Genomic DNA, 13935 nt, shown 5'->3' with positions numbered 1-13935 from the left:
TAGTAGTACATAATTAGTAATTACTTTTTTGACTGGGCTTACATTGATGAAAGATGTTAACTTATTTAATTTTAGTTTTCATTGCATTACATATTATTCCTTTAGTTCAGTTTGATTAGATTTTGAGAATAGTTACCAGTTAGATTATTAATAATTTCATTTGTTGACACCATTTTCCATTGTTAGCGAGCAAATGATTTGATTGACCTAATTGATGAATTCCATTTTCTAGTATTGTATTTGATTTGTGGCATTATTTTCTGTGGGTCCACGTGGCGTTTGTCTCCTTTTCGCGTATTTCCGGAAGTAACGTTGTTCTCCGTCCCAGTTGTGCCGACCGGCCTCGCGTGATCGTGTTTGTGCGGTGAGTCGACGCGTTCGATCGCCGTTTGTGACTCGACTTCCTGTGTGTCCCCAGCTGCTTCCTGTCTCTGCTCCTGGTGGCGGCCGTGGTTTGGAAGATCAAGCAGAGCTGCTGGGCGTCTCGGAGACGAGAGGTTTGTCCCGCTAATTCCGTCCGCCGTGGTTTTTTCTTTCGACCTCACACAAACTTCTTCATTGACTACTTTCTTTGCTTCACTGTAATGTTTTGGGTTTTTTTTTTCCCGAAAATTTTAGCATTGAATGAAATCACAGGTTTTGTAAACATCAAACTGTGTGCGTCACCGTGTCAGCAATGTCCGACTATTTCTGTCCCATCTGTTTTTTTTAACCCCGCCCCCACCACAAAGCCTCCCCTGTCATTTGTAATTAGTTTTTTGTTTTGTTTTCGAGCGTCGCATTTGGAGAGGGCGAGGCAGCGTGTCACAAACTTGCGTTCGTCCACTCGGTGGCGTGGAGAGCTCGCTGAAGGGCCTCTCGGAGGTGGCCTCCTCTCTTAGCGTCGCCCCCTCGCCCATCCGGCCCTCCTTCGGGATAACCTGCACAGAAATGTTTTTGTACGCCGTTCTGGCCTAATTTAAAAACATTGTCGTCACCATAATGAAAAGATCTGCACAGCGTTTATTTCATTCACGGTTTGCATTCCACTTTCTGCTCGAGTATTTTACTGCCATAACTACATGTGGTAATGCGCGTTCAAATTCAAATATCTGTTGCTTAAAGGGTTAAACGATCGTTAGCATTAAGCTAGCGACAGTCTGTCAGTTACGGAGCTGTTTTTAAATGCAGAAGGTGTGTTCCACTTTATTTTATGTGTACTAGGACCGTAAACTTGTCAGTAGGCAGGCTTAACTTTTTTCTTTGACGCGTTCGGTGAAGTGAGTTGAGTCACTGCCACCACGTCGCGTTTGTATGTCCAATTTTTGCCCGCAACTCAAAGCAAAAAAAAAAAAAAAAAAATCTACGTAAATGCCGCATCTCCAAAAACGGGAGGCGCCACTGAACGTTACCAAGCCGTCCTCTGAAGCGCTTATCCTCACGAGGGTAGCGGGCGTGCCGGAGCCTGGCCCTGTTGGCTTTGCGCGACAGGCAGGATGCACCCAGACATTGAGAACCAGTCAAGGGACACCCCCCCCCCCCCCCATTTTTTTCTGCATTTATATTTCTAATTGTCTATTTGAGAAGCCTTTTCAGGAGTCACCAGGTAGCCCACAAGTTCCAGACAAACAGCCTCTCGGTCTGTTCTATGAATAGCTGCTGTTGTTAAAAAATAAATACAATAGAGAGAAGGGAGCGACGGCCCCATTTATTACTAAGCTGCAGCTGACATTTTCTTGTTTTTTGTTTTGTTTTTCTGGTTAATCTTTATTTAAATCGCACCAGCATCGCTTTAACTCTGGAAATTACTTTTTTTTTTTTTTTTTTTTTTTTTGTACGTGACCGACAGTATAAAAACAAGCTACAGAACGAGGATGATGAGGTGACGTGCCCCAAATTGCAAAAGTGTGTGAGAAAGTGAAAGGCGTTAACCGGCACCCACGTTGTCCACCGCCACGACTTTGACGCATGTCGGTTAGCATGTACAGTACGTGTGCGAACGCGCGTCTTTTTATATCTCACGGCTCCCGCGACGCATCTTAATCCCGCTAATCTGGCTTCTTTACTGTAGCGCATCATTAGCGTTTGGAGACGTTCCAGTGGCTCGTGTTTCTTGTAATCCGCCGGTCCATCACCCTGCGGTGACCTCATCGTCATCGCGAGGTTCCTGGCAGCAAGGCGATTATCTTATTTTATTTTATTTTAGCTTTGATGGCGACAACATCTGTTTTGTTTCAGGCACAGTTCAAATATCTGTTAGTAGGCCAAAATAGGACAAAGTCGCATCACTTTACTGGAATGTTTTACTTCATGGTAACTGTAGTTCCTTGTAGTAAAACGCTCAACACGGTCCAAAAATGCTCCTCAGCCACAATTTTGTTCCTTTCCGTCATAATTTTGCTCAACAAAATCAGTTAAGTGATGGCTTGTATCTCGAAAAACTCGAGCCACTCGTGAGGATGTTCAATACTGCTTTTTTTTCCCCCCAGACAGGTACTAGTACAACCTCTTCTTGTACTTACCAATATGGGTACAGATACTACTCGTACTTTTGATCCATACATACGTACATTTCTTTTTTTCTGATGTGTTAAAATGCCAGGATGCAGCATCAACTACAGGTAAGGAGGCGGTAATGTCAGATTATTATTTTTTTTTTTTAACCTGGAGTATCTGTGGATGTTATTGACAGCCTTCACGACTACACGACGCCTTGCAATTAAGACGCTTCCCGGTGTCTGGTATCGGTGCTGGCCCATCTACACTCGGAAGTTGCGGTACTACTGTTCCACTTACAGTAAAGCCTTCTTTTATACTCGGGCGTGTGTTGACCGCGCTGACGTCCGTAATTTGCATTTGTACACCGGCAGTTTTGAAAATCTGCTGTTAGCTTGGATGCCACAAGGCTGAGTTTCCTCAGCACTTTTTGGTCATTTCCGCTAGCCGTTTTTACTTTGTTTCACGGTCGCCGTCGTCGTTGCTTTGTCCCTTGTCCCTTGGAAAGTAGTGTCCGCTTGAACAATTAGACCAAATGGCCACATAAATTTAATTATGCTGCAAAACCATAGGTCCAAGGTGGATCCGGGAGGAACGCCGAGTACGTCGTTGCAGCATGCGGCTCAAGCGGGCCAATCGTGAGAAATGAGCTCGGCGGCTTTCCCCCCACGCACCAACATTGTTTGCCGTGTGCGCGGCGAACAACGCAGAGGTGCGTCGGTCACGTGATGCTAGGCGGGCATCGTCGAGCGCTGTACACAGAGACCTTCATTCCTGTACCTTAAAAGATTCCAATCAGGTGTTTTCTTGCATCAGGTTCAGTGATTGAGCACATGAAGATGACACGTGAGCACTTCCTGTCGATAACTGGCCTCCTGCGTCGTTAAACTTATCAGCAAACATCATTTACTTCCTCCAAAATCCCCGGTCCACGAGGCGCGATCAGGTTTTCCTTCTCACCTCCTCCACGTTGATGCTAGCAGATAGGCTAGCAGCTAGCTCCCGCCATGTGGGGAAGTCTTATCAGTTTTTGACTGACAGGCAGCTGAGATTCAATTAAAGACCGGGGGGGGAACACTTCAGGACAGACGAAGCACATTTCAACGCAGATCTGGATAAAGGTCTGCGCATCCAAGAGGAGTTTTGTCGGCTGGAGATAAATTATTCTTGTTGGCTTTTTCCTCTTTGACAGGAACTTTCGGAGCACTGTTGAGTTTTTGGACCACAGGAATTGTTGTTTACATTTAGTTCAAGGGACAGAAGACAAGGTTTTACTTTTGAGTGGTCCAGGAACCTTTTGGACTACTGCATGTCAGATTGGAATCCAATAGTTTCGGCAACTGTTGATGTACTTAAAACGGAAGGCCAATGGAACTTTGGGTGGGTGAATTCAGATTTATGGATTACTTAGATTGCAGGAACAGAACTAGGAAAGGGGAAGACGGTTAACTTCCAGGAACTGCTTGAAAAACTGAAAGTTGCTGGAACTTTAGGTGAAAATGCCTTGTCTTAATTAGGACCGCAGGGACTTTAGCTAATAACTCAGAACTTTAGGAGGACTGTGTGTGGGGTTTGGACCATGGGAACTATTGTCCTTTCCCTTCTGATGTAACAATGAGTTCCATTCATTTTCTTTGCACAAAAAAAGCTGTAAATTTGATCAATTCACTGAAACAACTTGTCCGTACTTCATTTGCTGCGCTCGTGACATCACCCGAGTGTTTGTTAGCCACTCGCGCTCGCGGCTAACTGTAGACGACCTTTTCTGTCGCCATAGCAACTGCTGAGGGAGATGCAGCAGATGGCCAGCCGGCCTTTTGCCACCATCAACGTCGCCATGGAGACGGACGAGGAGCCGCCAGACCTGATTGGAGGAAACGTCAAGGTGAGCTCTGACCTTTGTTGAGTGTTTTTCTCCGGGCGGTTTGAAGTTTTTGACGATCACTTGTCTAGGAACAATCGCATGAGTGTCATTTTACGACAAGTACGTTGTAGCGGTGCGCCCAGTATGTATTTTTTTTTTAATGGATTATTTCGATGGTGTTTATTTCTCTTTTGTTTGAAGATTGCTTCTGATCTTGGAGATGAGTTGCCATCAAAAGTGTAAATTAGTGCAATTTGTTTGAGGATGACTTGCGTAACCGGTTGTCAGTGCGAGTTCAACCAAGAGGCTTGAAAACAAACGAGTCAGGGAAAAAAAAAAGAAAACAGATGATGTTTGTTTGTGCCACGTGCGGCTACAAAGCAAAAATGTTCCACAGCAGATGTTGTTTGGTAAAACAGAAGTGGAGAAAGTTGGATTGTCCAGGGAATTTTGCTGAGCAGACACAGAAAAGCGAGTTTCCCGGAGCGGCTCTGCAAACCGCCGATGCGGAGCAGATTGCCCGAGGAAATGGCGGAATTAAGTAGATTTAGCGTGTCGACTTTTGAAAGGCGAAGACCCGCAAAGAGGCCTCACAAAGCCAAGCCAGAAACAGTCTGGTGGGCGTGGCTGTCCTGAAAAGACCCAGGATGCCCCACGTTTTAGTTTGGAAAATTGCGAGCACCTTTTAGGATTTCATCAAATAATTCACACCCGGAAGTTAATTTGACTTTGAGACGTTAAATTTGGTAGACAAGTCTAGCATGAGGCAGGCCTGCCTTTTTAGTTTCAGGCAGTTATTTTGGTGTGAGTCTGTACTACCCTCATTCTTTAAAAATTAGCAATAAAGGCAATTTTGATCTACAAACGTGGAAATTTTGATGTTAGACCTACAAAAATAGTACCAAGGAGTTATGCCCACATTAGTTTGAAGTGGACTTTTTTTTTTTTTTATTCTCTGTAGTGTCGTTCAGGTTCCCCCGCCCACCACCACCACCACCACTCCACCCTAAAAAAAAAAAAAAAAAAGACCCCAGGCCACTTTCTTTTTGGCATTATAAAATCTAGTCGGTGAGTCTGTCATGAGTAGACCCACAAAAACATTTTCAATGTAGATGGAAGGCGCCATTTTGAAGTATGTTTGGCCCTCTCGGGTTAACCCCCAAAATCCCCCCCAGGCCAAGTTGACGGAGCGACATGAAATTTGTGTCAATCATGAGTCGACCCATCCAAAAAGTCTCAAGCGGCAACACCTGCAAAGGCGCAGGAGACCTTCTGTCTGGCTCACGAAGCAAGCATTTTATCATTTTACTTTTGCGTTTATTGTCACTTGCAGGCCGTGTCGGGCATGTTTGCTCCACACGGCGTTTCCCTCTAATTTACTGACCCTTTGCTGATCTTATCGCACGCTGTCTGCTCTTCTGTGTGGGCCTTATCGGCACTCTGCATGTGTGTATTTAACAAGCTCCACGTCAAAACGGCAGCTCGCCGCTGCCGCCGCCGGCCGCTATCGGGCCGGTCTTCCTCCGCCTCCTCCATCTGCGCTTTGACTTTTCTTCTCCCTCCGCCTCCGCTCTCCTTTTCTTTCTCCCGCCAGCCGCGATCCAATTTAGATCCTCCTGTCCTCCCGCCCTTCCCCGGCGTCCGTCCGTCGTATCTGCGCGGCGGCTCAGATTGAGCATCTCGGAGGCTCGCCGCCGTTGTTTCGCCGCTCGTTATCAGGACGCCGTTTAAAAAGCGACGCCACGCGGGGTCCCGGCTCGCGTTCATTAAAAGTTGTCGGTGGCCTTAAATCGTCGTCCGCTCGTGGCGACGGAAGCTTCTAAAGCTGATGCAAGCAGCAACAACCGATTTAATTTAAAAAAATAAAAAAAATAAAAAATAAAAAAAAAAGCTGTTTGCTTGTTGATCAATTGATGTTTTGAATAAACCCCAAGATTGTTGTGAGAAATGAACGTGATAATGTTGCCTTCTCTTTCTGGTGCACCCTCTTACAATTTTTGGGTTTGTTTTTGAGCCCTTCTTCTCGGATTAGATTTCACCTTTAAGTCAATTGAGAGCAGATTTTCATTTGCAAAGGTCGACGTGGCAGCAGACAGCAGAATATGTATGAATTAAAAACAAACGGTCAAATGTCATTTATGTAGTCATACATTACATCATTGCATGTGCTATAAAAAAATGGTAGCAAGCTGAAAACATGCAGCAATCAATCACACACAATGTCTCTGACTGACTTAAAATTTGTTGTGAAGTGTTTCAGTCATTTGGGGCGGGAAATTGGAAAGCTCGATAAGGACTTTTGCAAATGCGGCGGTCAAGAAAACTGCTGGAGGGGAGAATGCGGGTGGTGGTATGCACGGTGAGCAGAAAGAAAAGGAGGCCAAAAATGTTTTTCCCACATCCGCGAGTTAACAACTAATCACGACTGTTATATAGAAGTAATATAATTGGAGGGCGTCATATTCAAAATCATGAAGCGATAGAAAGTGTGACTGAGCCCCTCCACCGTTTCCTCGTCCTGGCGTTGTCATGACTCCTTTCGTACCAGTTTTCGTATTTTGAGGAGCTTTCTTTTGGCAAATTTCGTTTTTCCATCCGTGAGTGCTTCAAATCCTCCAAAATATTGAAGTGATCGTGCTGAGATTTTGGCAAAGGCGTTGTAAAACTCTTTCATCCTTAACATTGTTTTTTTATTATGTTATTAGTGTCTTGCGCTTTGAGGTTGTTTTTAGCAATAGCTGCGAGCTCACCAACATTAAGTCTGCGAAATAAAATACTCATCATGTGTATTTCAGGATACTAACTTGCTCAGTTGGGATATATTTGAGGCTTCGAAGCAACAAAATTTGTGCGCACGCGCGTAAACAACCACCACAATTAAATTGCACTTAACGAAGCAAATTAACAAATGAAATCTTGCTGAATCACGATGTGCTCGTCTTTGATCTCGTTTTGCTTAGCAAACTAAACTCCAATTAAGGATTGTAATTGCTTCCAGCTAAGCAAGCTAACAGGCTGTTGTTTTGTTTTTTTTTGTTTTGTTTTTTTTTTCCTCTCCTCCGTGTTCATTTATGCGTGTTGACAAAATGAAGCGAGAGGAAGTCATCACGAGGCGATGAAGGCTCGTCGGCGTTCCCCGCGCTCGATTCGGGCGGCTAGCGATGAAAGACGCGCGGCGCGTGTGGGGAGAGGCTAATAACTGGAGCTTAATTGAAGTAGGATGCGTCGCTCTGCCTGCGCCGGGAAGATAATAAGTCTGCTTGCTGCGTGTTGTTGTGGTAGTGGCGGTGCCGGGGAAGGCGGCAGGAGGACTTCTGTGCCGTGGAAGAAGAAACATTTCTTGGGGGGCAAAAAAAAAAAAAAAAAGTCCCTGAGTGAAACGCAACATTCGTGGCAGCAATTGAAAAGAAAGGTTGATTGCAAAAGTGTGAGTTGAAAAGCACAAGAGTGAGAGGGTGAATGAATGAATGTGAAAGTGGGTGGAAAATAGTGAGAAAGTAAGCCAAGGGGGCGCTGATTGAAAGGGGGGGGGGGGGTGCTTTGAGTGACAAGGAATGACTGAAAAAGGAAGTGATGGAGGGACGGACTGAGCGAGTGACAACAAGTTGGCGAGTGCAAGCATGAGAGGGAACAAGTGAATAGCGAGTAAGAACGAGTGTGTACATTTCTCTTGGTCCTAATTCTGAGTGAGAGGATGAAATATGTGCCTGCCTGGGATGCTCCTAAGGATTTTTTTCAAAAATTGTGTGGTGACAGACGCCACACGTGAGGATAACAAATCTGATGTGTGACTTATTTCACTTTTCCTTTTGGCTTGTCCCGTTCGGGGTCGCCACAGCGTGTCATCTTTTTCCATCTAAGCCTATCTCGTCCATCGTCCTCACGAACACCCGCTGTATTCGTGTCCTCCCTCACCACGTCCATCAATCTTTTCTTTGGTCTCTTTCCCGGTAGATCCATCCTTACTACCCTCCTACCTATTTCCTCCCTCTCTCGCTTCTGGACATGTCCAAATTATCCAAGTCTGCTCTCTCGGCCCTTGTCTCCAAAACATCCAACTTTGGGCGTCCCTCTAATGAGCTCATTTCTAATCCTATCCAACCTCGAGAACCTCAACATCTTCATTTCGTGGTCTCACAAAATTTAAGAAAAATACATTTTGAGCTCTGCACCGAAGCTTTTGCAACATTCTCGAGGCGAAAATGGTGATGTCCTCAAAATAAGCGCTTTGGTTTGGGAAAAAGACTTCCTGTTGTCTACTTTTTATCCCCCACTCCCAAAAAAAAAAACCCAAACTGGATATTTATTTTTCTTTCCAGTGCCTTCCTTGTTCATCAGTGAAGTCACATCTCGATTGGCTAGATTTTGTCTTACAGGGTCAGGAGTGGTCTTCTTTCCCCCACGCACGAGATATTTGCTCAGAAATATTGAACACGTTTGATATTTGAGGTTGGTTCAAACCCTAAAAATCAGCACACTCTTAACACACCCCCGGAACGGACCAGACAATCTTGTGTGATTATCTTGGGAAACGTAAAAATAGTCTGCGGTTTGACGTGCATGGTTGGGAAGATGCCAAAACGGGACAAAAACAGCTCGATTGCCTTTGCGTGCGTGTACCGGGCGGGTCCCGGGAAAGAGTGAGCGAATGAGTGAGGATGACAAAACGGCAACGAGTGAGCAAGCGATTGAACGCCAGTGGGGGCACGAGGCAGAAAACAAAGAAGAAGAAAAAATGACATAGGAAAGTCAGTGTGTGTGATGCTGGCTGACAGAGGCTGAAAGAGTTCAAAAGCAAAACAAATGAGATTACGGCCAAACACACACGCTCGCTCGCAAGCTACGCAAACTCGGACGGTCCATGCCGACAACATTAAATCATGGTGGACCGAGATCGTCGCAACACGGGCACACGTACGGAAAAACAAACAAACCCAACATAACATGTACTGCCTGCTTGTATGGTTAGAAGAACACCTTTGGGGATGCGCTGGAACGAGAGTAAACACGATATAAGATGGAGGAGGGGGAAAAAAATAGCAAATAATACAGTCGAAACTGCCCCAGTAGTGCAAAAAAAAACCAACAACAACATACAAGCATCTATGATATACAAACGCAAGTGGTTGAATAATTCATTAGCACAACAAGTTGATCCTTTCTTTCCCGCTGGCCGCAGGCGACGCGGATAAAACAAACGCACCCGACCGAGCGCCTTTACAACAGTTGCGTGTGCACACACACACACACACACACTCGTCACAGCTGCTGCTAAAAGTAAACGTCAACAAAGAGTGTGAAATAGGTCAAACTCGGAATAACATTACCTGCTCCTCGCGGGTGTGGCTTTTTTTTTTTTTTGGGGGGGGGGGGGGGGCACACCTCAGTTGCCAGGTTGATCGTGGATGTTAACTAAATTATCTTCCTGTTTATCGTTAATAATAATAATGCTGTCCTTTTTTTTGTGCGCGCGCGCGCGTGTGTCTCCAGTGTGTTCCCAAGCCCATCGCGTTGGAGCCGTGTTTCGGAAACAAAGCGGCCGTCCTCTCCATCTTTGTCCGTCTACCGAGAGGCAGCGGAGGAATTCCACCGCCGGGGCAGTCGGGTAACGTGTCCTTGTTTCATTTTTCGCACTCGACCGGTTTGGTGATGCCGTTTGCCGTCGTGGCGCGACGAGGTTTGACCGCCGCCCCGTGATCGACGTCGCCGTTCGGTTGCTCAGGTCTGGCGGTGGCGAGCGCCCTGGTGGACGTTTCCCAGCAGATGTGTTTGGGTTTCAAGGAGAAGTCCGGAGGCCTGCGGAGCCGCAAGCAGCAGCCCAGCGCTCAGCCTTCCACTTGCATCTGACCTCCGACCCCCGAGCGGCTCACCCGCCCGCCCGCCGAACCCCTCCCGGAAGAGGCGCATGTTGGGATGCGCCGATGGTGGAAACGCTTGACCCCCACGTTCATGCTGCTAGAAGAGATTTTCATCTCATCCCATCCGAGACTTGGTTTGTCGTTGAGTGGCGGTGGACTTAGTTGGCAGGATTTCGTTTTTTTTTTCTTCTTCTTTTTTTCCCCCTCCCAGAAAGACATGACTGAGCCCCGAGTAGGATCCCTGAGGAACCCCGGAACCTTCCTACATGCTTCCTCGATGGTTCCTAATTGCAGACATGTGGAGGACCGATGCGAGGCCAGCTGATGGACCAGGCGGATTCCCGCCCCGACGGAAGGTTTTTCCGGCGAATTCCGTCTCTCGTAGTGGTAACCGTGGCGATTTTTGGAGCGTGTCGTAAATATACTTAGCAGTTAGCTCCTGACTTTTTTTTTTTTTTTTTTTTAACTGAGGGAAAAAATGTTATAGCATCAAATGTTATTTCCGCTAGTTCCGCTTCTTCTCTCTTTCTGTTGGATTTGTGCGTGAAAACGTTTTGTTCATTTGTGACTCTTGAATAGTTTTTTTTTTTTAATTGAGAGGAACAATGCGTTTATTTAATGTGATTCTGACTGACAAATATGACCAATTTTTTTCTTTTTTTGTCTGGAACGTTTTGTTTCTCATCAGGAAAAATAACTTGCGTTTTAGAAGAGAAATCGGCAAGTTGGGCGGATTTGGGATGATTGTGTGTGTGAGAAATATGCTGAAATGACTTTTTTTTTTCTTTTTTTTTTTTTTTTTTTTTTTTACACTTTGCTTTGTCTCAATTGGGAAAAAGAAACTTTTTTTTTTTTTTGTAGTTGCGGGACAGGAGTAACGAAAGTGGCGGCCGGAACTCGTTTCCATTTCCGTGAGACTTGAGAGCGTCTTTTTGTGTTTTGTCTACTGTAACGGAAATTTTGCATCCGAGCGCTGCAACTTTGCTCTCTTTTTTTTTTTTTTGCTGACTTTGCTCTTTGTAAAAAGAAAAATGTGAATTTTACACGAAATACCGGGAAAGAGAATTTGGGAATGCGATGTGAAACCGGAATGCCGACGTTGTTCATTCGTCACTCAGTTGGACTTCCAAGTGGTACACGCAAAAGATGAAAATATCTTTTGTTGCTTTTTCAAATTCTGTAAAAAATGTTTTTGCCGCCTGCTAGCGTAAGAAATGAAATTTCCGTGCATGAGAGCACTTTTTAAGAATGAAAATAACTAAAGGATGGAAAATGTTGCTTTTTTCATGGTTTGATAAGAAGAAGAAGAAGAAAATTGAAGGGCAACACCCCCTCGCCCTCCCCCTTTTGTTTCTCCCACTTTGCTCCGCACTTGAACGTTTTTAAAAATGAAAATTGAAGATGAAAAAGACCAAATTGATGAAAGCGGATGTCGTCGTCCTTCCCCCACGTAACTTTGCTCACCAATCGATGTCCGAACGTAGTTTTTTTTTTTTTTTTTTTTTTTTGTTATTGTTATGATTCAAGAGAGCATAATGTAGTTGCGCGTATGGCCCGTTTTGAAATGTTTTTCTGCCACCGGATCCTTTTTCTCTCGCCGCTCTCAGCAGCCGTCGGCATTGTCACAAAAATCGTCATAATAATAACGCAAAGTCATGATGTTGCCGCTTCGTTTCATCCATTTTGGTTGGCCAATCAACTCTCGGAGCGTCACTTATAAATTAACTTTTTTTTTTTTTTTTTTTTTTAAATCGTTTGCTGTCAATTTACTGTTTAGAATCAAAGGGAAAGCCAAACGCTTGCGCTAGAACGTTCCATTTCCACCCCGCTTCCCTCGCCAGCCAACTCTTGAATGCCGCTTTTAATCCTTTGAAAAAAACATTTTTACGTCTTTAACGTGTTGAGTGTGTTTGTTTCCCCGCAATACATCCAAAATTTCTTTGCTTGGTTCACATTTTTAAAAAGCAGAAACTTTACTTGCATTTTGTTTCTTTTTATATCTTACCTCATCTATTTATTAAGAAAACCATAAGTGATGGAAAACACTACAAAGCACATTCCCCCATCCACTCACCCTTTTTTTTTTTATTATTATTATTTTTAATGTTAATCCGCCAAGGTCCTTATCTTGTTGCGCACACACACAAACATGGGCCGCAGGTGTCGGACTGAAAGTAACACGAGAGCAAACGGCGACGTTATTAACTTTTCACCCTCGGACAAAAACGGTAAATAAGGCGGGGGGGGGGGGATCATACAGTGGTAATAATAAAAGATAATGGAATTTGCCCTCAAGGCCTCGTTGAGCGAAAGGTTGGATTAGAAGTGTTTGGGGGGAAAAAGGTCAGAAGTTTTTAATTATAGAAAAACATTTTTATTATCTGTCTTATAATTTTGCTGTTTTTTCCCATGTGGAGTTTTTGAGCGCATTGGGAATGCTTGGCAATATTTAAAAAAAAAAAAAAAATTGAACTTTTAGGGCTGTTTGACAAACATTTTCATGAGGCAATTTTTTTCTTTGTCTCATAAATCCTGCTGTTTATGGAAAAAAAAAAAAAATGCTCGGAAGTTTGTTTCTCTCCGGCGAGTTTGACCCTAAAAACGTTGAATCCAAATTTTAGAAACCTGATCATGTTTATTTTTTCAAACTGTTCAAAAAAACAAATGAAAATGTGATTGAAGTCATTGTGCTCATGCGTTAGCTCCAAAATATTGGATTTAACAGATTGTGCTTGTTTTGCATTTCACATTCTGACGTGCGATGAAAATATAAACGACTGCACTTTTTATGACGTTTTACAAAATCTATGGCACAAATCCTCTTCGTTGCTCCCATGCGGATGTCGACAATCGTGACTTTCGCCACCGCGCAACTGGTTAGCACGCAGCCGCCGTTGAATTGTGCTGCTTATCTGGCGGTGCGGGGACGACTGCAGTTTTGGAAGCGGCATAAAAATTAACTCGAGAATTCATTTTTTTCCTCAAATTGTTCTCCAATGTAAAATTTTGAGTCGAGTGAAAGGTTTATCGAGTCAGAAGAGAATTCGAATTCAAGGACAAAATTGAATCAATTGAGGGGGGGGGGGGGGGGATCATACAGTGGTAATAATAAAAGATAATGGAATTTGCCCTCAAGGCCTCGTTGAGCGAAAGGTTGGATTAGAAGTGTTTGGGGGGAAAAAGGTCAGAAGTTTTTAATTATAGAAAAACATTTTTATTATCTGTCTTATAATTTTGCTGTTTTTTCCCATGTGGAGTTTTTGAGCGCATTGGGAATGCTTGGCAATATTTAAAAAAAAAAAAAATTGAACTTTTAGGGCTGTTTGACAAACATTTTCATGAGGCAATTTTTTTCTTTGTCTCATAAATCCTGCTGTTTATGGAAAAAAAAAAAAAATGCTCGGAAGTTTGTTTCTCTCCGGCGAGTTTGACCCTAAAAACGTTGAATCCAAATTTTAGAAACCTGATCATGTTTATTTTTTCAAACTGTTCAAAAAAACAAATGAAAATGTGATTGAAGTCATTGTGCTCATGCGTTAGCTCCAAAATATTGGATTTAACAGATTGTGCTTGTTTTGCATTTCACATTCTGACGTGCGATGAAAATATAAACGACTGCACTTTTTATGACGTTTTACAAAATCTATGGCACAAATCCTCTTCGTTGCTCCCATGCGGATGTCGACAATCGTGACTTTCGCCACCGCGCAACTGGTTAGCACGCAGCCGCCGTTGAAT

At 44.0% G+C, this 13935-nt stretch overlaps 1 protein-coding gene across 1 annotated transcript in view; it reads left to right on the top strand.

The window, feature by feature from the left end:
- atrn (attractin) overlaps positions 1–11472 on the top strand; it is a 44226-nt gene extending 32754 nt beyond the window's left edge. Inside the window, exons 26-29 of the mRNA XM_061844750.1 lie at positions 419–497; positions 4253–4360; positions 9830–9944; positions 10062–11472. Coding sequence (XP_061700734.1) covers positions 419–497; positions 4253–4360; positions 9830–9944; positions 10062–10186 — 427 coding nt within the window. The 3' untranslated portion in view covers positions 10187–11472. The remainder of the gene's footprint in view (positions 1–418; positions 498–4252; positions 4361–9829; positions 9945–10061) is intronic.
- The last annotated feature ends 2463 nt before the right edge of the window (positions 11473–13935 follow it).

The sequence above is a fragment of the Syngnathoides biaculeatus genome, chromosome 15 (genome assembly GCF_019802595.1).
Source record: "Syngnathoides biaculeatus isolate LvHL_M chromosome 15, ASM1980259v1, whole genome shotgun sequence".
NCBI lineage: Eukaryota > Metazoa > Chordata > Actinopteri > Syngnathiformes > Syngnathidae > Syngnathoides > Syngnathoides biaculeatus.
This window is presented reverse-complemented; position numbering and strand designations above follow the sequence as displayed.